Source organism: Melanaphis sacchari, unplaced genomic scaffold (assembly GCF_002803265.2).
Source record: "Melanaphis sacchari strain LSU unplaced genomic scaffold, SCAv2.0 Contig79_pilon_pilon, whole genome shotgun sequence".
Taxonomy (NCBI): Eukaryota; Metazoa; Arthropoda; class Insecta; order Hemiptera; family Aphididae; genus Melanaphis; species Melanaphis sacchari.
The window spans coordinates 423,876-451,333 of NW_020271559.1; the positions used below are offsets into that span (position 1 = coordinate 423,876).

At 25.0% G+C, this 27,458-nt stretch overlaps 7 protein-coding genes across 9 annotated transcripts; 2 read left to right on the top strand and 5 right to left on the bottom strand.

Moving 5' to 3' along the window:
• Positions 1 to 417: 417 nt before the first annotated feature.
• On the bottom strand, positions 418 to 1,518 carry LOC112601480 (protein RMD5 homolog A-like). The gene is made up of 2 exons (XM_025349130.1): positions 1,292 to 1,518; positions 418 to 1,150 (listed from the first exon to the last, which is right to left on the bottom strand). Exons 1-2 carry the CDS (start codon positions 1,516 to 1,518, stop codon positions 418 to 420), a joined length of 960 nt encoding a protein of 319 aa, XP_025204915.1.
• A 49-nt stretch (positions 1,519 to 1,567) lies between these two features.
• On the bottom strand, positions 1,568 to 2,517 carry LOC112601565 (small integral membrane protein 8). The gene is made up of 2 exons (XM_025349258.1): positions 2,225 to 2,517; positions 1,568 to 1,745 (listed from the first exon to the last, which is right to left on the bottom strand). Exons 1-2 carry the CDS (start codon positions 2,318 to 2,320, stop codon positions 1,587 to 1,589), a joined length of 255 nt encoding a protein of 84 aa, XP_025205043.1. The 5' UTR covers positions 2,321 to 2,517; the 3' UTR covers positions 1,568 to 1,586.
• On the bottom strand, positions 2,466 to 5,677 carry LOC112601564 (RING finger protein 113A). 2 transcript variants are annotated; one of them, XM_025349257.1, is made up of 2 exons: positions 4,386 to 5,677; positions 2,466 to 2,554 (listed from the first exon to the last, which is right to left on the bottom strand). In XM_025349257.1, the coding sequence occupies exon 1, from the start codon at positions 5,335 to 5,337 to the stop codon at positions 4,402 to 4,404; it is 936 nt and encodes a 311-aa protein (XP_025205042.1). In that variant the 5' UTR covers positions 5,338 to 5,677; the 3' UTR covers positions 2,466 to 2,554; positions 4,386 to 4,401. The 2 variants fall into 2 exon arrangements, with proteins under 2 accessions (XP_025205042.1, XP_025205041.1); XM_025349256.1 differs by lacking the exon at positions 2,466 to 2,554 and adding an exon at positions 4,048 to 4,197.
• A 93-nt stretch (positions 5,678 to 5,770) lies between these two features.
• On the top strand, positions 5,771 to 9,905 carry LOC112601563 (kanadaptin). Of its 2 annotated transcripts, XM_025349255.1 has the most exons (10): positions 5,771 to 6,292; positions 6,370 to 6,624; positions 6,730 to 6,946; positions 7,138 to 7,315; positions 7,378 to 7,520; positions 7,589 to 7,749; positions 7,839 to 8,018; positions 8,085 to 8,364; positions 8,592 to 8,659; positions 9,734 to 9,905. In XM_025349255.1, the coding sequence occupies exons 1-10, from the start codon at positions 6,026 to 6,028 to the stop codon at positions 9,851 to 9,853; spliced, it is 1,869 nt and encodes a 622-aa protein (XP_025205040.1). In that variant the 5' UTR covers positions 5,771 to 6,025; the 3' UTR covers positions 9,854 to 9,905. The 2 variants fall into 2 exon arrangements, with proteins under 2 accessions (XP_025205040.1, XP_025205039.1); XM_025349254.1 differs by lacking the exons at positions 8,592 to 8,659; positions 9,734 to 9,905 and having other exon boundaries at positions 5,772 to 5,928; positions 5,990 to 6,292; positions 8,085 to 8,417.
• A 52-nt stretch (positions 9,906 to 9,957) lies between these two features.
• LOC112601496 (WD repeat-containing protein 91) lies at positions 9,958 to 13,611 on the bottom strand. The gene is made up of 13 exons (XM_025349153.1): positions 13,366 to 13,611; positions 13,079 to 13,202; positions 12,869 to 13,009; positions 12,681 to 12,796; positions 12,100 to 12,287; positions 11,871 to 12,037; positions 11,704 to 11,803; positions 11,429 to 11,570; positions 11,236 to 11,357; positions 10,890 to 11,169; positions 10,581 to 10,802; positions 10,339 to 10,512; positions 9,958 to 10,172 (listed from the first exon to the last, which is right to left on the bottom strand). The coding sequence occupies exons 1-13, from the start codon at positions 13,483 to 13,485 to the stop codon at positions 10,020 to 10,022; spliced, it is 2,049 nt and encodes a 682-aa protein (XP_025204938.1). The 5' UTR covers positions 13,486 to 13,611; the 3' UTR covers positions 9,958 to 10,019.
• A 3,562-nt stretch (positions 13,612 to 17,173) lies between these two features.
• On the bottom strand, positions 17,174 to 19,284 carry LOC112601511 (isocitrate dehydrogenase [NAD] subunit beta, mitochondrial). The gene is made up of 9 exons (XM_025349174.1): positions 19,103 to 19,284; positions 18,902 to 18,952; positions 18,767 to 18,835; positions 18,486 to 18,704; positions 18,200 to 18,406; positions 17,977 to 18,141; positions 17,656 to 17,865; positions 17,442 to 17,597; positions 17,174 to 17,302 (listed from the first exon to the last, which is right to left on the bottom strand). The coding sequence occupies exons 1-9, from the start codon at positions 19,142 to 19,144 to the stop codon at positions 17,228 to 17,230; spliced, it is 1,194 nt and encodes a 397-aa protein (XP_025204959.1). The 5' UTR covers positions 19,145 to 19,284; the 3' UTR covers positions 17,174 to 17,227.
• A 173-nt stretch (positions 19,285 to 19,457) lies between these two features.
• On the top strand, positions 19,458 to 25,251 carry LOC112601492 (NADPH-dependent diflavin oxidoreductase 1). The gene is made up of 9 exons (XM_025349146.1): positions 19,458 to 19,795; positions 20,111 to 20,293; positions 21,535 to 21,786; positions 21,859 to 21,997; positions 22,899 to 23,156; positions 23,216 to 23,470; positions 24,406 to 24,570; positions 24,667 to 24,893; positions 24,958 to 25,251. The coding sequence occupies exons 1-9, from the start codon at positions 19,704 to 19,706 to the stop codon at positions 25,166 to 25,168; spliced, it is 1,782 nt and encodes a 593-aa protein (XP_025204931.1). The 5' UTR covers positions 19,458 to 19,703; the 3' UTR covers positions 25,169 to 25,251.
• Positions 25,252 to 27,458: the final 2,207 nt, after the last annotated feature.

Here is a 27,458-nt window from a genome sequence, read left to right on the forward strand (position 1 = left end):
CATTTACAAAAGAAATTTTTATCAAATTATTTTTACAAAAAATTAAAAAGTATATTATTTTAAATTTCTGAACCGAAATTTGTTGTAATAGTTTATGGACTTATATAAACTTGAAAAAATGCCAATTTTAATTTTAAATAAAAAACTAGATATATAAACAGAATAGTCACCATCAAAATTACTTATAGTTAATATGAAGATCTGCCAAATTGATTTCTTATAATACAATTATTTAACCTTCAGATGATAAAACACATGATGTAGTTAGAATTCAAAAAAGTGCATACATTACAACCAATGTATATTAATACATATAACTTAGGTATATGAATTAATATAAAAAAAATTTAAATACAAGTAATTTATTAATTATTTACAATTTATACGATGAGAAAATTTAAAACATCAATAAGTTAATTAGAAATTTATAGTTCTAGCTTCTGATGGAAGTTGTTCTTTAGGACAATATGGACACTTTAATCTACCTGATCGTTCCAACTTATTAAGCGCATCTTTTGATATTACATGGCCACATACTAACATCATAGGCGGATTAGATGTTCCACTTCTTGTTCTTAATATTGGACAAGCAAATACCGAATGATACGCAAAACCAGTATCTATTTTGATTGGCAATTCGTCATTTTCATTCCAAACTCCTCCAACATCTCGACAAATCGCTTGTTTAATATCCAATAAAGCTGGTAAAGCTGAGCAACCCACATTCACACATACACTCAACATATCATCATCACTTAGACAAGAATCTTTTATAAACAGGTCAATAACTTCAGTACGCATTTGTGCAACATTAGGTGGATATAATAACATACCCATTGTGGATTGAATTTCCTTCTGTTTGTCAATAAAACGACTGAAATTTGTGCGAGCATAAACTACTGCTTCATACTGATCACCACGATTAAGAATATCTAAAAACACAATTTGGTGCAATTTAAATTCTAGATCTGATTTTTTGGCATCCAGTTGAATTTTGTTTTGATATACCCATTCAAAGGCTGGCATAGGATCTTTTTGTCTCAAACTATCAACAATATGATTCAAATTTAAATAACGTTGTTTTTGTTTATCGTCAACTGTGATACCAGCTTCTTTTAAAAATTCTTCAGCAACTTCCCATTTTGAGTCCCTGTACAAATGCATACAAATTATTTTGTTTAGTATTTCTTTTTCATTATCGGTTTTAAATGCTTTTTTATTACTGGCTTCTGTATAGTCAGAAATAAAATTTTTGTCTATAGTTTTGCCTACTCTTGAAACATCACTATGCCATCTTCTATGTTCATTTGAAATATCTTTAATGGCAAGTTTCATTTGTAAAATTGTTGAAGAAAGTCCACATTTGTCTATTTCAGAACTTTGACTTTCAATTTCTCGTTTGTACCGTTCTAAAGTTGAAATAAATCTGTGTAATTGGAATTGCCATTTTGGACCATATTTATTATATTTGGCAATTAATTTGTCAATATCAGCCTCAACAGCTTGGCAAGATTCCATTTTTAAGTAGACTGACAATGGGTGTATGAAGTAGTGCTAAAAGGTTGTAATACTAAAATAATATAATTTCAATCCCATTTAGATTGTCTTGGTTTATAAATTTCATGACGGCCATCTTCAGCAACTGCTGGGTAATATCCCATTTTTTCATATTGGTGTCTCATATATACCAGATATCCAAATGTGAATGATATTGATACAAGCCCTAATGCCATGATCACTTTATTCTGAAAAAATTACAATCATATTAAACTAAAACTTAATAAGTAACATATGTTTTTATTCAATTTATTAAACATATTTTAAATTAAATAGGATAGATAAATACTTGAAAAAAATGACCTACCAAAATCTTTACATAGGATATATCTAACTTTGAATTATAATAAATAATTATAAGGAAAAAATAATAATTTGTTTGAAGACACTTGAAATTTTTTATGTAAATGCAATTAATCTCATTAAAGTCTAATCTCCCAAATTTTTGGAACAACCTGAATAATGACAATGTCATATTAAAACAGGATTTGGTTGTCAATGTTGTCATGAAAAATCATTAGACTCGTTAAAAAACTTCAAAACAAAAATAAATAACAATTAATATTATTTATTATTTTACATCAGTAATGGAGTTTCACCAAACCTACATAAATTTAATTTTTAAATAATATCAAAAAAATTGATAATTTATGATATATTATATTACCGGTTTTGAGTAGAGTTCAAAGTTGATGATCCGAAACACTCGGGAAGTTTTTAGAGATCTAATACCATCTCCTGGTGTGGTTTGCCGATCTTTCATTACTCGGAACAGATTGAATACCACCTCGAGATGGAAACGTACGAACTCACAATACTGTTGAGAAGTCAAGTTGTCTAGTTATCGCTTAGTGTTGTAAGATTCACAGTTTTTGAGCTTCCACAAATCGTCAAACTCAAAATGACAACAGAAACGTCAGAAACGACGTAGTAAAAACAATTTTTTATCAACGCCAGCCGCCAAGACAATGGACAATGAGGGCAGGAGGCCAATGAGCTATGGATTGTGAAACAATAGGAAAAAAAAATCATTTAAGATAACAAATGGTTTTTATCAATATCATGGAATAGAAATATTATATTTGTAAAATAAATGATCATGATGCTCATTGCGCACTATATAACAACGATCAACATATTATTATATTCTTCATTAGCCGCCAAAATTAATTTTTTTAATTATTTAAAACAGTATTTGTTTTAATAATTCGCTTATTCAAAAACAAAAATACAGGACGTTATTTATAAAATGTTAATTTTTGTTGAATGTCCCTAAATTGTATTTCATATATTACTATTAGTTTTTAAGCTATTGATAATATAATTATTTAAGAATAAAGAATAATTAATTGTATCAATCAATATATTATCATAAGCCATAGTATATTTTGATTTTTACTTAAAGTAGAACTAAAAATATAATATTGTTTTAGTATTTATACAAAACATTTTGATTTTTTTGAAATGTTTTATTTTAGTAGTTTGTATAACATTAAAACATAGTAAAATCTTGATTATATGTCAACTTCTGTTATACGTCACCCAATGTCTAAAGTTCAATACATTATTAAAAGAATATTATAGTTTTGAAAATATAAATGACAAATAAATAAAAAAAAGTTTAAAATTCTTATAAACAAACTAAAATAACTAAATTTTAAAATTATTAATATGTTAATAAAATAGCTATATAAAAATATTTATTTATTTTATTTGTTTAATTCAGTTGTCATCTCCTTGACTCCATTGCATAATGCACACAAATAGCTAATCAAGATTCTACAGTATATAATTTAGTTATTATTAATAACCATGTATATAAAAAATAAACACAAATAAATATCATTAACTTTACAATGACATCTATTAAATTATAAGATAGATAACTTATGTACTTTTTTTTAGCTTTGTATAAATGTAAAATAAATTGAAATATTTAATTTTGATATTTATTAGTATTTTGAAATTAAGTAAAAAAAATATGTCTATAATATATTATGGCCCATTTAGAGACGTCTTACTAACTAAGATATAGATAAATTTCCTGTGAGCTAGAAAATTATTAGATTTAACCTAATAAATTGATTTGTGTAAAATGTATGTATTGATGTATTAATTTCAGAAATGTTAATCTTAAATTATTATAAATTAATCACTTAAATATACCAAATTACTTATTAGAAGTAAGACTTTATACATAAATTGAATATTTTGGAAAAAATGTAACCTAGGAGTACATCATTTCATACCAGAAATTTTTTTCTAGACCGACTCTAGATTCATGACAATACAACTACAATGAGAGATTAATCTTTTAAATACTCGGTCAATAAAATTTATCACTAAATGAACTTCTATATTAAAAAAAAAAAAAAAAAGATTGTAATGTTTTAAGAATATCTTATATTGAATATTGATTTAAAAAAAATTGTAATAATATGCCAAAATAATAGTTTATTTAATTATCAATATAATTACAAAGATATTTTTCATAATGTTCTAGTACTTAATAATACTTTGGTACATAAAATTAACAAATTAGAATATATTTTGTTTGAATTAGGGGATTGTCTTTTAGTCTATGGTGATTGATATAGATCATCTACAGCTCTCATATTAAACTCCAGATAATTTACAGATCTAAAATAAAAAAATTATCTTTTACTTTTGTATTGCAAAAACTAGAGGACCGAGAATTTTTGTTATTAACAAAATTGTTATTAATCATTTTTAAAGATTTAAAAAAAAAAAAAAATCTATAGTTAAAATTACTTAACTAAACATATTTTTTTAAAACATTTATATTATTAATAGTTAGTTATACGTACATTAATAATATACTAATCAATCCGATTCTTCATCTGAATTACATTGGTGTATTATGTCTGTATTAGCTTTATTAAGTCTTTCGATAATAGCTGTAGCAGGATCAAAAAATCCTCCAGTTTGTTTTTCACAGACAAAACATTTAGTACTCTTTTTAAAATGAGCTAAAGCACACTTTTCACAGAAATAATGTTTACATTTTGTCATTACAGGATTAACATAAGATCCTCGACAAATCAAACATTTAAAGGGCAGGAAATCATCATCATTTTCTTTAATTTCATACTTTGATGGATCATCATCATCTGAATCACATTGTTGAGAAGATTCCATTTCTAATTGCCACCCAAATTTATAGTCTGAACGATCGTGTAAAAATTTACAACTGTCGCCAAAACCACAAAAACCAGTTTCTTTATAATCTTTACAAATATCAGGTTGATAATCCCAACGAACGGTAGAACGTAAATTTGCTGGTGCTCTTATAGGTCCTTTGCGTACCATTCCACTAGACGCATTACCTAAAGCTGTGTCTTTTTTCTCATAATATTGAGTATAATTCGCTAAACCTCTATAAACCTTGTCATCTTCTTTACCTTTAAGTTCTTTATTTACTTGTAAAGAGCGTTCATAGATAGCTTGAGCATCTTTGTCAAGTTCAGTGTCAATTTCAATTGTTGCTGTTGCGCCCATATCTTTAGGTCCACTCATGTCGGTGTCCATTTTGGAACGATATGAAACACCGACAGCTTCATTATCACTCTCTGAAGAATCGTGTATTAATTCAGATGCTTTAAGCTTTTTGTTTGATGTACTTTGTATAAACGGATTTAATTTTCTATGACGTTTTTCATTAAGAACAACAGCACTTTCATCGTCACTGTTTTCACTATCAGATGTGGTTCGTTTACGTCGGTTTTGAACAACTTTACGTTTTTTAAACTCAATTGACATATTTATATTTTTTCTTACTTTTTTTCGCAATTAATCAAATATATCTTGTATTCTGGTGATATTTATGTCATATTTCTTCCCACGTTTCAAACCTAATGAGTAAACGGCAGTACGGCACTGAACACAAACTGAAAATTGATAAAACTGAATAACGGATATCAGTATATAGCCTTATTACTTTAAGGCTAAGCGGTCTAAGCGACTAAGTCCTCATAGAAATATTTTGTATTTTTGTCTAATGATAAAAGTATAAACTATAAAGATCTATGCGTATAAAAAACATTGGATTATTAGATAACATCATTATTAAAAAAATAAGTTTTTGTTGACCACGGTTTCAGAATTTCAGATACACCTGTATATCTTTAACAGTATTGTTGACTCATGAGAACTGATAATAGATAACAAAAAATTTTAAAAACGTTCTGTAAGTTCTGTTTACAACACAACATAAATTAAGATATTTTACACTTAATAATAAGTGTTACTTAAAATAACTTAACTCATATTCATAATAATCATCCATTCATCATTGTCGTTCACTCGTTCTGTTCAATTTATGGGTCTCACAAACTAAGACATAATATATTTGTAACCAGTTGATAATTAATATTAAATTCCTCTTTATACATAAATAAACCTATATCTTCAGGCTATCACACATACACCTCAAGTAAACGTATTTACCATGGACAACGAAAAAGAAGGGCCTGTGTTCAAGGTGCCAAAATTATTCGGCCCTAGACCTGGCTCCAAAAAACCGGTAATATGTGAAAAAACCATCAGTAATGACAGCGATGTAACATCACCAACAAACGTGGCAGTAAATACCAATGTTGGTGTTGAACAAAATATAGATCAACCGAAGAAAGCTCCCAAGACAACTTCTCAAATTCCTATTCCATACGAAGAACCATCTTGGGGTGGGAAACCTGATGATAAATATTTTTTAGAGGTTTGAGAATTAATAATTTAACATTTAGAATTTTGCTTAAGGTTTTTATTGTTGTTAAATATTTAATTTTAATTCAGGAATTAAAATCTGGTGTAATGTTAAGTACAATAAAATTAGAAAGTCGATCATTTCATTGCTTTGGACGTTTAAATAATTGTCATGTTACAATGGCACATCCAACAATATCACGTTTTCATGCAGTTCTACAATATCGTTCAACTTTTTCTACCAGTGATGAAAATAGGGGATTTTATTTATATGACTTGGACAGTACACATGGAACATTCTTAAATCGTTTAAGAATTAAACCTAAAACTTATGTAAAAGTTCATGTAAGTCTTAAAATTTATATAAACATACATTATATTTACTAATACTACACAGGCTTAATGTTTACTATAGAATACATTTTTACTTTTCAATTATGTAATTTTTAGGTTGGTCATTTAATTAGTTTTGGTGGTAGTACTAGAATGTATTTGTTACAAGGCCCACCAGATGACGAAGAAAAGGAATCTGAATTAACTGTTACTGAATTAAAAGCTAAACGACAAGCAGAACTTGAACAAAGAGAAAGAGAACAAGAGTTACAAAGACTAAAAAGGGAAGAAGAAGAGAGAAAAAAAATGGAACAGGGTGTTGATTGGGGAATGGGTTCGTATCATATAAACATTGATAATACTTATTATAAATAAAATATATTTCTTTTCTTTCAAACTTTAGATGTTTTCATCAATAATTATTATTGTTAATACTTTGTTTTAGTGTTTTTTTTTTATATTTGGTTAAAAATATTGAAATAGTTTAATTACTTATTTTAATATAATATTTTATTTATATTTTAGGAGAAGATGCGAATGAAGAAGAAGATACTAAAGAAAATCCTTTTGCTCCTAAAGAAAATGAGCAATTATATTTGGATGATCCTAAAAAAACATTGAAAGGTTGGTTTGAAAGAGAAGGACAAGAATTGGAGTATGATGTATCAGAAAAAGGATTTGGAACATTTTCATGTCGTATAGAGTAAGAAATAGTATTTATAATCATTTTTTTTTTTTAAATATTTTGTAACAAATCTATTTTAGATTACCAATAGCAAACATTACAGGAAGACCACAAATTGCTGAAGCTACAATAAGTGGTAAAAAAAAAGAAGCAATTACACATTGTGCATTGGAAGCATGTAAAATTTTAGATATGTATGGACTCTTAAGGCAATCTACACATGGTAAATATATTTTGTTTTAAAAATATATATTTTTAAATTTTATAATTGTTTTTTTTTTTTTATTTTAGAAAGTAGAAAACGCAAAGAAAAAAATTGGGAAGAGGAAGACTTTTATGACAGTGATGATGATAATTTCTTAGATCGTACAGGAGATATTGATGCAAAGCGCAAAAAAAGAATGAAAAAATTTGGTAAAACTGCAGAAACTGTCGATACTTATGAAACATTGGTATGTTAATTATATTATTAAATTAAATTAATAATAATAACGCTTTAAAATTGATACTTAATTTAGATTGTATTATTATTTATTTTTAGATGGAGAAACATAAACTTCTGATTGCTGATCTTAAACACACCAAAAGTAAATTAAGTAGATTAAATAAAAATGTTACAAAAGAGTATGGTGAAACTAATGATGAAGACTCTTTAGAGTCGTTTATGTCTGATCTTAGAAATTATAAGACTGTTGATAAAATTGAGATCAAAAGATTAAAAGTATGATATTTATATTTATAGTTGTATAATAATTTATATTATACATTTTTTTTTGTGTATTTGTAGATTAAAATTAATGAACTACAAGAAGAAGAAGAAAAACTGAGAAAAATTATTAATATTGTACGACCGACTACTTTACCAGAGCTAACAAAACCTCAGATAGAACACACACCTAATGTAGAACAAGTGGTTAAAGTAAATCCAAAAAATATTAATGTTTCCTTGCCTATAATTTCAACAGTACCAGAAGAAGTCAAAAATATTGATACAAAAACAAAACCCAATGTTGAAAAAAAATTAGAAGTCATAAATAAAGAAAAAAGTGATTTAAATGAAGCAGAAGGTATTATTATTGAATTAATAAATAATAACCATTCGTAATTGTATAAAAGAATCGCTATAGTTAGTAGTTAGAAGTGAATGAATTACACCATATTTATCAACAGTTTACTGTGTTCACTTTGTAATCAACATTCAAATAGAATGACATTTTTCTTATATATTATTTATATAAATTGTTAACACACATTTGAGTCTCTAATAAAATGTATTTGATAATATTATTTTTAGAGAAAATGTTAAAAGAATTGAAAGAAGCCGAGAAGAGACAAAAACAGTTGGAGAAAAAAGATAAAAAAGTATGTAAAATTTAATTATTTTAAAATCTTATTAATATTTAAATTTAAAATTTGTAATGTTTTATTTCATATTATCAAATGATCAAAATGTTCTCACACATTTGATATGGAATACTTACCAAGTAGGAATATAGGGTATTCATTTTTTTTTAAATGCTTTTTTTTGGAAAGCAAAAAAGTATTTATTTTTAGATAGGTATTTTTATCATCTAAAAAAAAAAACATTAGCTTGTAATAATTTACAATATTTTGTTGATAAATGTTAAATATGAAATAATAATAGTAATTAATGCTCAAATTTTCAATGTTGATTTTGAAAATAAAACAAGGGATATTCTAAATTTATACACTATTTATTAATTATTATATATAATTAAGGGTATATTGATAAAGTTTATTTATAATAACTATTGCCCAACAATTAAATATTAAATAATTAGATAAATGATAGCGCACAAATTAAAATAAATTAAATGGTGTATTGATATATCACCAAAAATTAAAATTATTTTAATTATTGGTCAATAGTTTAAAAACAGAAAGTTGGATTTTGTGTTATAGATGTTAATGGTTTTTATTGTGTATAAATACTATAACTAAGCATTAATATTTAAATGCCACATACTATACAATCATATTACATTTTTACATATTAGTAATTGTTTTAATAAAAATATTTCACTTCTCAGGTTTTACATAACTTTAGAAATGTATTTTTATAAAGTTATCCAGAATGAAGCTCTCTTGAGTTATATATTTCTAGATTAACCTAAACATACTTGCCCAATATTTGATAAAAATATTTTTGTTATAGATTTAATTATCTCTAGTAATAAATACTTAATTTATAGTTGGTACTAAATTTATTCATTGGCTATTACCCAACCTTCCTTCCACTATTTTTTGATAAAAGTCATAGATGATCTTTCAATTATCCTTTCACAGTGTTACTGTTCCAAACCATCCCCAAGACAAAAATATAAATAAAAAAAAAGTTATTGAAATTATTTGAAATGTAATGTTACTTATAGCTGTCAAAATATTTCATCTATTATTAATCGTTCATATGTTTAGATAATTGCTAAAACTTTGGAGAAAGACGTCATGGAAGATTTTGGAAACATGATTTGGAAACCACCAGCTGATCAAACTGGAGATGGACGAACTAGTCTAAATGAAAAATATGGTTATTGATATTATATTTTAATTGTTCAAATTTAAATTACATGTAAATATTGCATATGAATAAATACACATTTTAAATTAATTTTTATACGTATAAATAGTATAATTAATTATATTGAGATAGGTTTCACATTATAATTTTATAATGATAATAATGTATGAGTACAAATTTGAATTATGGAGTCAGAAGTGTAGATATACATAGAGTTCCATCGTCTGAACCAGTTACACAGGTACCACATTGATTTAGAGATGACCAATCACAAACAACTGGAATGCTTTGATGCTCTTTTAGAGACAAGACAACATTTAATCCAGTACTTGTTATCTATTAAATAAATGACAATTATAAGTAAAATTATAAACTGACTTTCCTAAAATATTATACACACAATCACACCAAAATTCACTATATTGCTGAAAGACTAAGAAGAAATTAAGATCTACTAATACATTATATAAAGTATAAGACAAGTATACATATAAATTATTACTTTATATATATTTCCGCCATTGTTTTGACTATGGCATAGTAGCATATAACTACCAGACTGATCTAATGTAAATGCTTGACTCATAAATGCATTGGGCTGGAGTGGATTATCTTTCTTAATATTCACTTCCCATACACATGACTGTTTATTACCATTCATACTAGTGCGACAAATCTAAAGGGCAAAATAATATTAACTTTAAAAAATAAAATAATGGTAGTATTACAAATAATATAAATCACTTTGTTATCAGCTCCTAATGTGTAACAATCATTATGATCAGGAGATAATTGAAGACGCATCAAACGATCGGTATGTGGGGTCCAACGATCAACAATTTCACTATGTCTGAGATCAACAGTACGTACTGATCCATCGGCACATCCCGCATACAACAATTGACCATTATGATTATAGGCACAACATGTAACAGCTACATCATCGTTTCCCAGTATGAGTTGTCTCTATAGAAATAGTCAATAGACCTTACTTATTAAACACTAAATATATCTCAAAATAATTAATAAAAATACTAAATACACAAAACGTACTTCAATTTTTTTAGTTTTGACGTCATATAAAAGTAATTTATTGTTGTCTTTAGAAATGAGCGAACATACAAATGTAGAATCAGAAGGACCACATTTAACACATTGTATTTTCAAATTTGTTGATTGTTTAAATGGATTTAGTTCCCAAGAGCTTTTCATTTCTTTAGCATCATATAGTATTATTGAACAATCATCACACCCTAATAATGTATAACGATCATTAGTTTTGAACCAATCCAAGCTGTATACAACTTTTTTCAAGTTAGTTGATCCAATTACTCTATAAATTAATATTATAAAAATTATTAAATTAAAATTGGTTAGTATATTAAATAAGTTAAATTACTTTGGTGATGGGGCAGCTGACCAAATTTTCAAAAAACCATCAGCATCTGTACTAGATATAAGTGAACCAGACATGTTAAACCAACATTGAGTAATCTTTGTTTTATGTTCATTAAAGGATTCCTGTGAATAATTTGAAATTGTTTGATATGTACACAAAGCTAAAAATATCAATTTTTTAAATTTTAACTTACCTGGCTTAGCAAAAGGAATGGAGGAACTTTGTGTTGTCTTTTGTCTAAATTGTCTAAACTGGCATCTCGAGGACCTCTACTTCTAGTGGAATCGCGTTCTAAAGATATTGATCGCTTTGATACAGTTCTACGGCTACTTTCACTATGTAATGAATAATTCAATTTTTATAATTACTTGTAAAAACATATTTACACAGTTTTTAAGATTTTATCAAAGTATCATATTTAAAATTGATTATTATCTAAATGATTTTTTCACAACTATATATCCTCACCTAGTATTACCAGGCTTAATCATTATGTAAGACGAGGGAGAAGTTGATAAGCTTGTACTGAGTTTTGAATTGGTTCCTACATGTTTCTTATAACCAATATCTAAAATCAATTTATTATTATTCAATAACATCCAGATTGTTAATTTTATATGTCTTAATTCAATCACCAGGAATAATAGTAGAAGTAGCAGTAGAAGTAGGAATTGGTTGAGATATACGCTTCATGTTAACTTGTTTACCGAGTATTGGACTTGTAGGTAATCCACCGATAGTTCTGATAAGTGATCTCAAGGATTTCATGGATGTATCAGTGTTAGTATTCTTTAATGTTTCTCTATAAAATAATAGTAATTTAATAAATAATATAACTAACCAAGTGTATTATAACTTTATTACTGAGACACTGTGTAGAAATCATCAATTATATCTAGCGGTTGAGAATGAAATGATCCACTGACTGTGTTGTATTTAGGTTGAGTAACTCCATCAGTAAGTTTTTGTTTAAGAGTATCAATTTCATCTTGAAGTCTGCGAATTTTATTTGCGTCATCTTCATAATTGCACAGACTAGGTCGTGGAATAATCTAAGTAAAAAAAAAATTAATTAGTTATTATTTATGTAATTATGTTATATTTTGGATACATAATAAATTGGTTGATTATCAGTAATATAAGATAGTGTTAACTAAAAATTTGAATTATAGATTAAATTACATTCTTAGGATTACAATTAAGTATAAACAAAATACAAATAATTTATACAATATACTAAATATTTATTAGACAATAGAACTATTATACACCTTCTTAGTTTCATAGGAAAACACTATAGCAGAATAGTATAATTTAAGTCAATCAATAAAGTAATAGAATATTCAATTTAATATTATCTACCGCATTATTCAAAATGTTAATAAATTTGAGTGATTGTTTTTCTTTACATAAATAGAAGCTTGTAGTCAATTATATTTACTTACTTGATAGACAATGGAGAGAAAGTTATGTAAAGAAATAAAAAAAGAATCTTGCCACTGCTTGGTGAAGTAAATAGCAAACAATGGGTTATCTTCAATATTTTTCAAATATGGCAACACTAACATATATAATATTAATTATTAATATAAAAACATTAATTGTATAGCTAAATAAAAAAAAATGAACTTACTAAACCAATCTTTCCATTCATTTTGTAGTTGTAGATCATGAGTCATTTTAATTAGAAACTCGTTTACTTTATCTGAACGGTTGTTGGTTAATGCATGTACAAGGTAAAATTTAAGCAAACTATTCTCCAACTTTTTTACAGCTGTAAATAACAATACATTTAAATACAACTGTATTAAAAAACTAAATATAATCTAAATAAACTACAAACCAAACGATATGTCTTGATCTAGTTTTGAAAATAATTTATTTTCAAAATGTGACCAAAGTTCTCTAATTGTAGACAAATCATAGGAGTATACTAATTGCAATATTTGTTCAACTAGTTTATCCACCTTTAAAAAAAAAAATTAATTATCATTTTAATTATTATTGCTTAGGATAGAATAACACCTTTAAAATATTTATAATGTATCATTTTACTAAACACATAATCTCATGAGCAGCAAAATTACTATTGAGAAATATCAAATTGGTATTTTAAAATATACCACTTACTCTAAATCCTTTATCTTTATCGATTTTCACATCGAAATCAAACCATTTTAATGCGTTTGTAAATCCTCGAAATAAAAAATATTCCCTGATCAACTCATCAATGTGTTGCATATGAGGCATTATTGTGTGACTTGTAAAACTACCTAGTACCTAAGAATTATGAGTTTCGTTTCAATCATTATTTTAACAGAAAAAGTAGGAATAAAAATTTCAAAAGTTAATAAAAATATTTGCTAAAAAATTAAAATACATCGCTAAAATTTTATGTTTTTGAATTTGTTTAGTATATTAAATAGGTACTTAAATGTTATTATCAGTTATTGCAAAAAAAAAACTATTGATAACATTGTGCAGAGTGTAAAGTACATAAATGTATGTAATAAAATAAAACAAAAGGGTTAATATGTAAAGAGGAACCTTGGGTTACTCAATCCAGGAAGTAGATTTCGAATGCATAATTTTCAAAAAAAAAAAAATTAAGAGCAAAATCTGATAGATGTTTATATACAATTGACCAATAATTATATTACGATCTGAACATTGTATTTTTCACATAAATATTGTATCAAAGTCTAAAGACGTACAAATAATTCTATTTTAATTTTACCCAGTTGAAGCAATAAAGTATAAATAAATTTTTAACAAAATATTGATTTAATTCTAAATAAATAATGACTTTTAATATTATAAATATCATAATAAGTATTTAAAATAACAATTTTTTAATTTTTTTAAAAGTGATAGGATAGGCAACAAAAAGTACAATAAAATTAAAGATGTTTTGTATTTATAAAATACGTATATAGGTATTGACTTTTGATAAGTAAAAATAAATTTAGAGTGTAATTGTACATTTTTTTTCTTTAAAATGTAGTTTTTTGGATTTAAAGCGAATTAATAAATATATTGATTTTTCAATGATGTTTTTTTTTTTTAATATATGTGTACACTGTACACAAAAGTAGTTGATAAATTGCTTAAATTATCTACTTTGAGGATAGTTTTGAATACCAAGTTGGATTTAGTTTAAGGTCAAAATTAAAAATTCCAAGTTATTTTTTCTATTAACAGAAAAAAATCAGAATACAATTAAGGAAGAATTGGAATTTTTATGTAGGTTACTAAAATTGTTGACAAAATCGATTTTGTTATTTTTAGTGTAACTCGAGAATGAATAACTGAATTCAAGAATAACTAAATAACTCTCCCAGAGCTGTTTAGAACAATATTATATTTTTTTTTCTACTAGGCATGATAAATTAATTTTTTTCTATAGGTAATAAATAATAATTGTCAATAAAAAATAATTATTCACCTGAGTCAAAATTCTTAAAAATTTAGTATACAATACCACATAAGTTAGGTAGGTACGTATATCAAAATTTGTATTTTCATCGGCCATCAAAGTAAATTTTTACCAGTAACGCCATTTAATATTTCTGAATTGGATTCATGGTCGCTGAAGATGAGCCCTCAGGAAGTCCAGACCTCAATCTTTTGGGTTACAGACAGTGGAGTATTTTAGAGGAGACCGCTTGCTCTAAGCCCCATCAAAATATTAAATCCCAAAAATCTGATTTGGTAAAATCAACTGCCTCAATATCGTTATGATTGTTCCGTATCGTCATAGACGAGTAGTTAGATTAAGAAGTATATAAATGCAAACCATGGACATTTAGAAATTTATAATAGTATTTAGTTTCTTTTAGTTATGTTATTAAGTTAATAAAGAATAAATAACTTCAGATTTTTTTTTTATGTTTGTTTTATTTCATTTAATAGTTTTTAATAATTTATCGAAAGAGTATAAAAAATATGTCAATTTCCCAAACGTTACGCCTAAAATTCTTCGCCGAACTATGCCAGTGGACCAGCTGTGTTGTGTTTAATATTATAGTGACGTTAGAACGTGGAGTACCTGAGCGAATAATAAACTCACCGTTTTTATTTGTATTTGTCAGATCGAAACACAATAGGTACAATTAACCGAAAAGTTAGTACATCTGATTCAAAAACATAACATATAAATACTGTAGTAGTTTTTTTTTTTTTTAATGAAATTAAAAGTTTGACGAACAATCGGAAGACCTATGTAATTGATCCACATAAATGTTCAAAAAATGTGTCCTCAATTAAAAAATTCTCATATCCATCCCTGATAATAATCGCAGGTACTTAGTTCATCTTCATCCGCATCGTGGTAAGATTCTTATAGTTCTGAAGCTAAGGTTTTTTTTTATTTTGTGAAAATGAAAAAAAAACCTGTAGTTTTTAGAAATTCTACAAAACAATTTTTGAATACAAGCAATTCAACACTATACTGATTAAACTTATTTTTTGTTTCCTCGATAATTGTAAGTAGGTAGTCACTAAGTACCTACCTAGGACCTACGTGGATACGTAATATTACTTATATTGTAATTCAGTCATCATTATCATAAATCATAATAATCATTATTCTTGTTTTCTCATAACAGATAACAGTCATAACTATTAGATATAAGATATATTCCTATAGTAGTGTAGCTAGGATTTTCTTAAAGGGGGTGTAAATTATAAACATTAAATATTATTTATAATACGTACAAACTATAACTTTGATTTTAATTAGGTAATTAATATGTAGCCATGTAGGTATACATTATTTAGTATAATATAGTCAATAGATAATAATAAAAAAAAAAATAATTGATTACAAAATAAAAGCCGTTCGTCATTTTTGATTGAATGACAATTTTTATATTACTTCTTCTTCTGTTACTTCAAATTAATTATGAATATTTAACAATGTTAATCCATTAGGTTTTAACTGGCCAATTGATTTCTAAGTTATATTTTTATTCGTTTAAATGTAGAAAAACTTTTTTTCAGATTAACATGATGTAACAGGCAATGTTGAAAATATTTGAAATAGTTTAAAAATATTTGGAAATAGGCCTTTATTGCACTTATGAAGAGCGTACGTTTAGTTTTTCTAAATGTGTATGCCTTACACATTACACCTTACCTTTTTATAGAAAGGGGTAAAAAATTTGTATTTTATTTATTTTCAAAGAATTATAATAGTAGTTGAATAATGAAAACTTTTAAAAGTGATAGTTAAATAAGATTTTATTAAATAGGTACTAAAATACATCAATCTGTATACATCATAACAATCTATTAAATAATTTATTACAATTAAGTATAATTGGTATTTTGCTGATCAATTCTTATAATAAAAACAAATAATAAACTAATGCTAATAATTACAAAGTGTAATAAAATGTGATTTATTATTTGTTTATTTAAAAGAAATTATTCTTAAAGTTAAGCAATTAGGTTTCAATACAATTAAATTTAATTGTATACTATATTTTAATTTAAATAATTTTAAGTACAATTATTAACTGAACATTTTTTTTAACATTTGTTTTAAAAGTTTTAAAAACACTAAATTATAGTGTAATTTTTAAATATTTTATCTAATTTGCTTATTGTAATTATTGTGTACAGATTGTAAATTTTCTTTTTTAATAAAAAAAAAAAAAAAAAATTTTTAAATATATTTTCAATGATTGATAAACAATTTTAAAAAATAATATTTAAAATGTGTTAATTGTATTAATTTTTTTTTTTTTTTTTTTTGTATAAATATGGTTTTAAATAACAACTTTAATAAATTACTATATTAAAGGAAGTACTTGAGTTTTTGATAAAACTGTTATCTAGATTAACAATACATTTTTTTTTTTTTAATATGTAATCTATTATTTCAATAATACTGTGCATAACTGATACAATTTAGCTAAAATGAGAAATCAAATTATTATTACAAGAAAATTTTATGTTTAACTCGAAAAAATAAGGTAATAATAATAATTTAAACAATAGCTTTTATAACTGCATCTGTAAATTCATGAGTGCTGCTTGAACCACCTAAATCCCTCGTTCTTACCTAAAAAATTGTTAAAATTGTTTTTAAACTTTCCAATTAAAATGAAAATAAAATCACAACTTATATAATTAATTCAATACTTAAATATAACACTAAGCTATATTTTAAATTAAAACTATGAATACAATGTTCAACTCACTTTTCCAGCAGCAAGCACTTCTCTAATTGCAGTTCGTATGGATTCACTGTAATGTTGTAGATTAACATGTCTTAACATTTTAGATGCACACATCAACATTGCAGTCGGATTAGCAATATTTTTACCAACAGCAGTTTGGAATACATGTCTTGCACCCTTAGATAATTATTAAAAGTTAATAAAAATTCATTAATTAATTAAACATGATATTTACTGGTTCAAACACAGCACATTCAGGACTGAAAGATGAGCTAGCAACAACACCTGCTCCACCTACTAAACCGGCTGCCAAGTTATCTAATATGTTTCCATATAAATTAGGCATGACTAGAATATCAAACTGTTGAGGATTGGATACCATTTGCATAGTACAGTTATCAACAATCATAGCTTCAAAGTTGACACTGGGATATAGTTGTTTGATCTTAAAACAAGAAAATACAGTTAACAAAACAATACTTAATTTAAAAAAATGTATTATTTTTTATTTTATAATATTCAAATAATTTTTATATTTGATCAGTTACCAACTCACCTCTGAACAACTTTTTAAAAACAAACCATCTCCAAGTTTCATAATGTTAGCTTTGTGAACACATGTAACACGTTCACGATTATTTCTAATGGCATAATCAAAAGCAAATTTTGCTATTCTTTGAGATTTTGAGGCAGTAACAATTTTTAAGCACTCCACTACACCCTAAAAATAATAAATAATTAATACATAAATCATTAATGAAAAAAAATGTATGACTTACATCAACTGATTCATGTTCAAGGGCTGAATATTCTCCTTCTGTAAGTTCACGAATAATTACCATGTCTATATTTTTATGTCTAGAAGCAACTCCCGGCCATGAAACTACATGAACAACATTAGAATATAAATCTAAACCTTTCCTGAGTTTCATATGTAAATTTTGAAGTTCTCCAGAATAGCTAACATCAGGACTCATTAGTGCGCCCTATATAATAAATTTAATTTGTATAACATTATAACTACTTCAAAAAAAAAAAAAAAACTAATGACAGCATGTTAATTACCATCAAACAAATTCTGTTGCGATTGATTGATTTGATAACATCTTCAACTTGAGCACTGCTAGAATGTTGTACTTCTGAAAATAATATGGTTTCAAAATCAATAGGAGCTCCAATTGCTTTCAGTACAGTTTGGACAGAGTTCATTAACTCAGGATAGACTCCATCACCAGGAATTAATGTGCATGTAATTCGTTCAGCTGGTATGTTGGAAAATTTATCCTGTAAAATAAATAATGCATGTTAAAATAATTAAAATACAGATAAACAATTTATTAATTTACTTCATTTGGTTCACCAGAAGCATATGCCCTAGCAATTGGTGACTTAATGTTAACAGTTTTAGCGGCGTCCTAGAAATAAATATAAAATAATTTAATAAAAGTTTTAGTTATTCAAATAATAGAGATTAACTGTACCAATGATGACGGAGTGTGAAGGCATTTATTTCCCAATGCATTTTGAGCTGACTGTACAAAAAATATACATACATAAAAAATAATACATTTTAAAATAATTTATATTGGAAAACTATTGGTAATAAAAATACAATACACAACTAAAAAATAAATATATATTACCATTATTACTTATTATAATTTACGCATAAATGTACTTACTCTACTCATCAGTAGTTTCATTCCATTTTTAAGAATTGACATTTTGATAAAGTAAATTACTTACAGCTTAAACAAAAATACGAAAATTGTAGGAAAATTATTTACTACAATTTCGAAGAGTAAAAAGAACATACACCCTCGGAGTTCGGACCTAGAAATTATAGTTTGCAGTATCAAAGAAAAAGAATCAGTGATCGCAACGTCCAATGAAATCACAGACTTTAATAATCATCATATTTTTGCCCGCTGTTATTGTACCGTATGTACAGCTTATTAGAGGGTAACAGCTGTAGATAAGGTCTGTATTATCAAAGAATAATACTGTTATATTTTTATGAAAGAATGAAAATAATAATAAGTAATAACTAATAACCCTATAATGCGGCATGAATCATGAGTCCCGTGATTGTAGTTAATGCTCATTATTATTTATTTATTTTGAATTTTATTATGTTGATTGGTAGGTACTAGGTACATAAGTTTTCAACAATTTTACATTTCTACTATAGTATTATTTGATATTTAAGTAGTTTATTGTTCTTGAAGTTAGTAAAAATACACAGTATCGTTACCTACTATAAGTCTATAAACATTATACATAATGAACAACGATCGTCGACTTCTCATATTGTACGGTAGTCAAACTGGATGTGCTCAGGAAGTTGCTGAAAGGATTTGGAGGGAATCAAAATGGTATTTAAGCATTTTATTTATTCAAATTTAGAGGGGAAATTAAAGTAGTACCTAAGATTTTTACTTATTTAAATAATTTTAAAAAAGCCTAAAATAAACTATATTCTTTATTTCTTTTTCTTTTTGAGTTGTAATAACTTGCATAGTTTTTATATATATGATAAACCTTTTTAAATTTTATAAATTAGCTAATAACTTTCATTTTTCCTTTTTACATGGTATTGTTTTTATTGACTTATTTTACTTTTGATATCCACCTACCTATATATTATTTAATTTTTTTAAATTAAATTTTATATTTTGTTTTCTGTTTAGGTTGCATTATAGTGGACCTGTTATTGCAATTGATGACTATCCCATTGACAAATTAATTTTTGAAAAAAAAATTATTTTTGTTTGTTCAACTACTGGACAAGGTGATCAACCAGATAATATGAAAAAGACTTGGAAATTTCTATTAAGAAAAAATTTACCTTCTAATTCCTTAGCTAATGTTGAGTAAGGAAACCTTTCTGTTATAGAGAATTAAAGTTAACATGTTAAATGCACACTTCTTTTTTAAGTATAGTATAGTTTATCTCCAATAATTATGCTAATTTTGTATATGTATTCAAAAATATTACTCTATGACTACAGTTAAAAATTTAATTCAGTAAGCAAGCAGAATACATTGAATGAGAATTAATTCACTGAAAATATATTGAGGTCGGAATTTATATGATTTTACATATTTTTTATGAAATCATAATCTATAAAAGTATTCACTTACAATTGGTAGTAAAATGTCTGAATGATTAGGCCTGCACTAGGCCACTGTGCTGCTGTTTTACAGCACAGTAGGCCATATGCCTCAACTTTGTAATAAACTATTTGAGTTTTTTTAAACAATTGATGAGCAAAAACAAAAAAGGTTTTTTTTTTATATTGTATCTATGGGCTGCCTTACTGTGATAGTAGGCTGGTATCCTCCCAGTCTGAGCCTAATACATCTAATGTTTTAAGAAAATTGATTACTTATTTTAATGACATAATAATATAATAGATCTAATGTCTTAAGAGGATACCACATATACTTTTATTTTCTTTGTCTTGCAAACATATATGATAATTTTTTTTTACAATGTTCTATTTTATTCTATTGTTTTTAAAATTAGAATAAATTAATTTATTATACAACTTAAAGATAAGATTATTTTTTAAGCATCTCAGATGCTTATTATTTTTATTTTTCTATATACATATATATATTAATTATGAATTAAGTTATGGTAAACATTTTTTATTATTTTTTTTAAAATCTGAATTCAATTGTAACTAGCTTCCAAATTTTAATTCAGACACCTACACTATCTAATGCCGAATCATGATCATCGTCAAAAAGTCCAACTGTGTGATCATATTTTTTTACCATATATGTCACCTGTCAAGTGTTCTTTTTGGCTGTAATACCAGTATTAAAATAGACTTAATAAAAAGACTATAAATTAACTTGTGTTATGATTTAACATAATAGTATTTAAATCATAACTTCATATTAAAATTAGATCATGGCCACACTTATCATAACACAGTACCTGTGTCAGCATCCTCTTAAGAGAATTTATTCCAGCCTCCTATAATACATATTGTTTATAAAACGTCAACTGATATTTGGATATAGTTAATGTGTTAATTTAATTATTATTTTATAAGCAATTTAATATTATATTATATTTATTATAATTTTACAAATACTGTAGGTTTGCTGTTTTGGGCTTGGGAGATAGCTCATATGTAAAATTCAATCATGTTGCTAAGAAACTGTACAGAAGGCTTTTACAATTAGGAGGAAAACCATTATGTAATATCGGGTTAGCTGATGACCAACATGATATTGGAGCATTTGCTGTTATTGATCCATGGATAGATAATTTGTGGAATGTATTAATTGAAAAACATCCACTTACAGATGGACTAACACCTATAGACCGAAATTCATTACCACCACCAAAGTAAATTTAAAAATGAGCCAATAGCATATTTTTAACTTTCAATTTTTGTAACTAATAATAAATTATATTTAGGTGGAATGTCCATCATTCAAGTTCAATTATTTCTAACTATGCAAATGATAAGTTGCCCAATAATGACCAATTAAAACCAAATTCAACAATAGTTACTTGTTTATCTAACACAAGAACGACATCTGAAAATCATTTTCAAGTAATTTGTTTTTTATGCATTATAAATTAAAATCATGAGTGAATTTAAAAAAAATGTTAAGGGGAGTATTTGATGTTTTAATTAAAATAATTGATTTTTGATCCTTTCTGTAAATTTAGATATCTATTATCATAATCATATATTAGTACTTATATTTAAAAATATTTGTTTTTTTTTTCATAAAAAATTTCATAAAATTGAAAGTAGTTCATGTTTATATGTGCCTTTTAAAATATACAAGCAATTTCAAAAATCAGTGTTTTTTAACCTCTGTAATAAAGCGACATACTAATAAAATATTTTATGTTTTGTGACAATAAAAAATAAGAATAATCTGTAAATTCAATTTTAATTAGCAGTGTAAAATTAAAAATATAGCATATAAGTTATAAATAATGATAAATGTTGATATCAGATAAGTTATTTTTAATCATCATAAAAATTATATCAAATACCCATTAATTTTTGTAAATTGTATCAAAAATATTTATTGATTTTATGTAATTTTAATATATTTCATGACACATTTGAACTTAACTAGTAACACACTAGTTGAAAAACATTATAATAGATAATAATCTTTATAATAAAATATTAAAATATCAATATAAAAATTATATATTTACTTGATTTTTATTAAAGTTTGATAAATTTTTATAGTTATTTAAAGCTTAAACTTGGTTATCTGTTTTCTAGTGTCTTAGTCTTATAGGCTGTAACTCACTACTTATTTACCCTATGTAATACTACAGTGCACCTTTATTAGTATTTAACTAAAATTATATAGATAAATCAATAAGTATTTCTAGATTTCTCTTTATAATATGGGCTTACTAATTATAATTAATTTATAAATGAATAACAATTAATTATTATTATATTTATTAAATCATTTATTTAGGATGTACGATTGTTAAGATTTGAGTATTCAGAAAACAGTATTAACTATTTGCCTGGAGATGTTTTAATGGTTCGTCCAGTTAACTCTGAAACATCTGTGAACATTTTTTTTCAATTGCTTAATGATAATAAGAATATGAAATTAAACCCTACCACAGTACTGAATGTGACACAATGCAGTGATGATATGCCTATACCTTACAATTTGAGCAAACCATTTACTTTATATCAATGTGCTAAATACTATTGGGATTTAAATGTAAATATTATTCAGTTTTTATGACATACATATTTTTGATGATAAATAAAATTATGTAGATTATACCAAATAGGTATACATTTCAATTGTTGTCATACTTCACGGACAATGCATTGGAAAAAGAAAAACTGAAGGAATTTACTACCCCTGAAGGACAAGAAGAACTCTATAGTTATTGTAATCGTCCAAGAAGAACTATTCTCGAAGTATTGGCTGATTTTCCTCATGCGACAGCTAATTTATCTTTAGAATATCTTTTTGAAATTTTTTCTCCAATACGCCCGAGAGCCTTTTCAATTGCATCAGCACCATCTGTAAGTTTTTATTTACAAATTAATAAATACATTGCATTATGATAAACTTTAATGTAAAGAAGATTGAGTTTATAAATAAATTAACTATGTTTCTTGATATTATTATTTTTAATATGGAATAGTTTTATTTTATTTAAAATTATAGATTAGTTAAAAATTTAGATATCATTAACAAGTACACAATGACATTTATCCACATTCTTGCATAATTCACTCGTGATGAATTTTTAAACATTTTATAAAACTTAGCAAGGAGGTTTAAAAGAGTTTAGTCTTTAATTATGAGTGTAGTCCATAGTAGATAACATAATTTAAAATATTTTTTACATTATGAAAAGTATAAATCATAATGTATTTTTATAGATCATCTATTTTATTTATTATAAATAATATAATTTTATTGAGTATTACATTTTATACAATGAACAATATCATTTATTTTATTATTTCTAAAAAACTTACGAGAACGCATTTAAATTTATTAAATTTTTTTATACCTATACTAAGAGTATTTATGAATAAGAACAGCTTGTCAGCTTATACTAATTTTTATTAAACAAAATATATTTAACACATTTTGTAATATATTTTAGCATATCTATGTTATATAGATTTTTTATTCACGTTTAAAAGCGATCAGATGTCGACTTTTACTCATAAGTGTTGTATTTTATTGTGTTTATATTACTGGTGGTTAATTAAGTAAGGGAAACAGTTATGTGCGTGGCCTGTGTGCCACTGACATAAACTGGTGACTGCTTGAATCATTTTTAAACTTGAATGAAGTATATTATATTAAAATATACTATTTATATTATATGTAATATAATACTCAACAGTATAATTTGTAATAAACTATAGTTCCATTAATCATTTTTAGTTAATTATAAATATACTTATTATAAAGTTATTTATTTATTTTTTTTTTTTTGTAGGTACACAAAAATGAAATACATATACTTGTTGCTGTTGTTACATACAAGACAAAATTGGTGGCTAAACGAATTGGCTTATGTTCTACATGGCTCGCTAGTTTGAACATTGGTGATAAAATTCCTGTTTGGATTCAAAAAGGAACTTTTCAGTTTCCGTATAGTCCAGTAAATTTTTTATTAATAAAATATAAATTTATTTATAGTTTATACTTTAAACAAAATTAAGTAATTTCTAGTTATTTCTAAATGTTTTATTTTTAGTCGTGTAATGTCATAATGATTGGACCTGGTACTGGTGTAGCGCCGTTTCGAAGTTTTATACATGAAGCTGTAGCTAAAAAATGTGGCAATGCTAAAACTTTACATTTGTATTTTGGAGCTAGAAATAGACTGGGTGATTTTCATTGTGTTGATGATTGGGAAAAATTAGTAGTAAATGAAAAACTGTCATTATATACTGCATTTTCAAGAGATCAAGATCATAAAATGTAATTTTTCAATATTTTCTTGATTTTTATATCATCAAATAAATATGTTTTTGTATTTTTGCAGTTATGTACAGCATATTTTAGAACAAAATGAAGAAGAATTATTAAAATTACTTTCTAATAAAGAATGTTATGTATTTGTTGCTGGAAATGCAAAAGATATGCCAACTGCAGTTAAAAATGTATTTATAAACATACTTACAAAAAATAAACATTTAAATACTATAGATATGATGGAAACTAAAGGATTTTACCAAACTGAAACCTGGAGTTGATATTTTTATTTTACATCACTCATATATCAAACAAGTACAATATAACATTGATTATTGTATTAATTAAAATTATATATAGAATCATATACAAATTAGTTAAAATTCATTAATTTATTGAATGAAATTTTTTTTATGCTAGAATGCTAGATGGTTAATTCATTATTAATTACTGATTGTTAAACAATGAACACTGATCATTTGTTGATGTAAATTTAAAATTTTAATCAAAATATAATACATTTGTGCAGTTATATTTTTTTTATTTTTTTTTAAGACTAAATTTCAGATTGTATGATTAAAAAAACAAAAATCTATCTTATTTAAACATTTTATAAAGTGTCACCTTTGAGCGGCTGCTTTTTTTTTATGTTTATTCATCATGTATGTCATAATATTCTTTTGTTTTAATATAAATACTTATTGTAACACTAATTTACAAATTGTATGTTATAAAAATTAAATTAAAAAAAAAAAAAATTAAAAAAAATATGTTATACTTGCATATGTTCTCATCAATTTCTTAATGCATAACATAACATTTTTAACTCAGAATTATCTATTTAACACCATTATTTTTAATATTAGAGTGATATGGTCTACAATCAAATTTATAGGTAAAATTATTATCTAGGACCTAACATTTATTTTTAAATTTTTAAAGCAAATTATATAATTGTTTTAAAATAATTTTAAATTTCTATTGTTATTTTCTATGTATTATTTATTTATTAGACTAAATTTAATTTTAATGGTATGAGAATATTTTTTAGTGATTAAATTTTCAATTGAATTTTTGGATCTTAACCCTTCCCCCCTTTAGGACCCTGTAGAAATGTTGAGTTCATTTTAATATGAATGTTTGATATAAGTCATTTAATTTGGCTTCATGTATATTCTTAGGTATCTAAACAATTACTTAATCATATTAAATATTTTAAAACTAACACTAAGTTGGGAGATTACTAAATTAGCATTGCCAAATTATTTAATGTAAAAACATAAACATAGGTATTATAAGGAGTATATGAATTAAATAATTAGAAAATAGAAGGGGCTTTTAAAAAAAAATCAAGGACTTAAAGTTTTGCCGGTCTATTAAATGTAGAAATACATAAACTTTCAATATTATGTGTGGGAATGCCTTAAGGTTAATATCAAATACTTTATATTATTAAAGAGTATTGTCATTAGTGATTTTAGTAATTAACATATCATTAAATTGTAATGTTTTAAAATACATATTGTTAATAGGTATTAGGTAAACAATTTATTACAATTGTGTAAATATTTATTTAAATCAATTGATTTAAAAAAAAAATTGAGAACTTAAAATATCTTAATTTATTTTACTAAAGATATAAGTAGTTGATAATGATTTAATATAACAAACTATAACACAATATTGTGAAAACTAACTGAAATATTAATAGATTATGGTCTATAGACTATAGTACCTATAATTATATTTAATTACCTATAGGCTATATTTGTATAAATATAAGTATGTGTATAAATGTATTATAATTTATGTTATAAAAAACAACAATATGATAATACGTCAATACTCGAGTTGCATGTTTATTCAATGTTCACGTGTTTACATTAAATAAGCACGGCGAACAATTATTTTATTGTTATTCAATTATATTTAAATTTAGACGTCATATACACTTGTTAATCATTTTCTAAACTCGTGTGTCTTTATCTATTTATCTATGGCTTAAGCGCATATAATTAAATCGTGAGTGTAATGATTATAGGGTTGTTACTGTGTAATATATAAAAATTTACTGTGTTCATATTTACGGTAATACACAGAGAGATTCGTTAAAACATGCTCACCTTTTGGGTTTTTCTTTTCTAATGACGTAATAATTTAAAATCTGATTTTTGGAATTCTTAATTGTCTTTACTTAAAGACCGTATTTTCAAATTCTGAAGATTTTTTTTGAATTACATAAAGAGTGTCGTGTGGAGATACAAACTTATATTTTTTAAATTACAATATTCCTCCCTTTTTAAACAGTAAATTATTTAACAGATCATTTTTATAAAACTATTGATGTATATTAAATTTAAATAAAAATTCGAACGAGTAGTTATTGAATTATTTAACTAAAGATAGGACCATGATAATGAATTTGAAAAATACACAGGGTTTGTGGTTATTTGAACATTTTTATAATTTATATTAATCTATCATTATTAATTATTTATATAAATGACCCGTGTATAATTAATATTAGATTTAATTTTGCATCTAAAATAAAATATTAATTTACAAGACTCT

Coding starts and splice junctions, on each gene's coding strand:
- LOC112601511 (XM_025349174.1), bottom strand. CDS start 19,144: ATGTCAATTCTTAAAAATGGAATGAAACTACTGATGAGTAGA. Junction 17,598..17,655: donor AATGTGCTGTGTTTGAACCA/GTAAATATCATG, acceptor TAATTATCTAAG/GGTGCAAGACATGTATTCCA. Junction 17,303..17,441: donor AAGTGCTTGCTGCTGGAAAA/GTGAGTTGAACA, acceptor ACAATTTTTTAG/GTAAGAACGAGGGATTTAGG.
- LOC112601496 (XM_025349153.1), bottom strand. CDS start 13,485: ATGCCTCATATGCAACACATTGATGAGTTGATCAGGGAATATTTTTTA. Junction 13,203..13,365: donor ATAAAGATAAAGGATTTAGA/GTAAGTGGTATA, acceptor TTTTTTTTAAAG/GTGGATAAACTAGTTGAACA. Junction 11,804..11,870: donor TACTTCTACTATTATTCCTG/GTGATTGAATTA, acceptor AATTGATTTTAG/ATATTGGTTATAAGAAACAT.
- LOC112601563 (XM_025349255.1), top strand. CDS start 6,026: ATGGACAACGAAAAAGAAGGGCCTGTGTTCAAGGTGCCAAAATTATTC. Junction 6,625..6,729: donor AAACTTATGTAAAAGTTCAT/GTAAGTCTTAAA, acceptor TGTAATTTTTAG/GTTGGTCATTTAATTAGTTT. Junction 7,750..7,838: donor TCGATACTTATGAAACATTG/GTATGTTAATTA, acceptor ATTTATTTTTAG/ATGGAGAAACATAAACTTCT.
- LOC112601565 (XM_025349258.1), bottom strand. CDS start 2,320: ATGAAAGATCGGCAAACCACACCAGGAGATGGTATTAGATCTCTAAAA. Junction 1,746..2,224: donor TTGAACTCTACTCAAAACCG/GTAATATAATAT, acceptor TAATTTTTTCAG/AATAAAGTGATCATGGCATT.
- LOC112601564 (XM_025349257.1), bottom strand. CDS start 5,337: ATGTCAATTGAGTTTAAAAAACGTAAAGTTGTTCAAAACCGACGTAAA.
- LOC112601492 (XM_025349146.1), top strand. CDS start 19,704: ATGAACAACGATCGTCGACTTCTCATATTGTACGGTAGTCAAACTGGA. Junction 19,796..20,110: donor ATTTGGAGGGAATCAAAATG/GTATTTAAGCAT, acceptor TTTTCTGTTTAG/GTTGCATTATAGTGGACCTG. Junction 24,571..24,666: donor TTCAGTTTCCGTATAGTCCA/GTAAATTTTTTA, acceptor TTTTATTTTTAG/TCGTGTAATGTCATAATGAT.
- LOC112601480 (XM_025349130.1), bottom strand. CDS start 1,518: ATGGAATCTTGCCAAGCTGTTGAGGCTGATATTGACAAATTAATTGCC. Junction 1,151..1,291: donor TCAAATGAACATAGAAGATG/GCATAGTGATGT, acceptor GCATTTGTACAG/GGACTCAAAATGGGAAGTTG.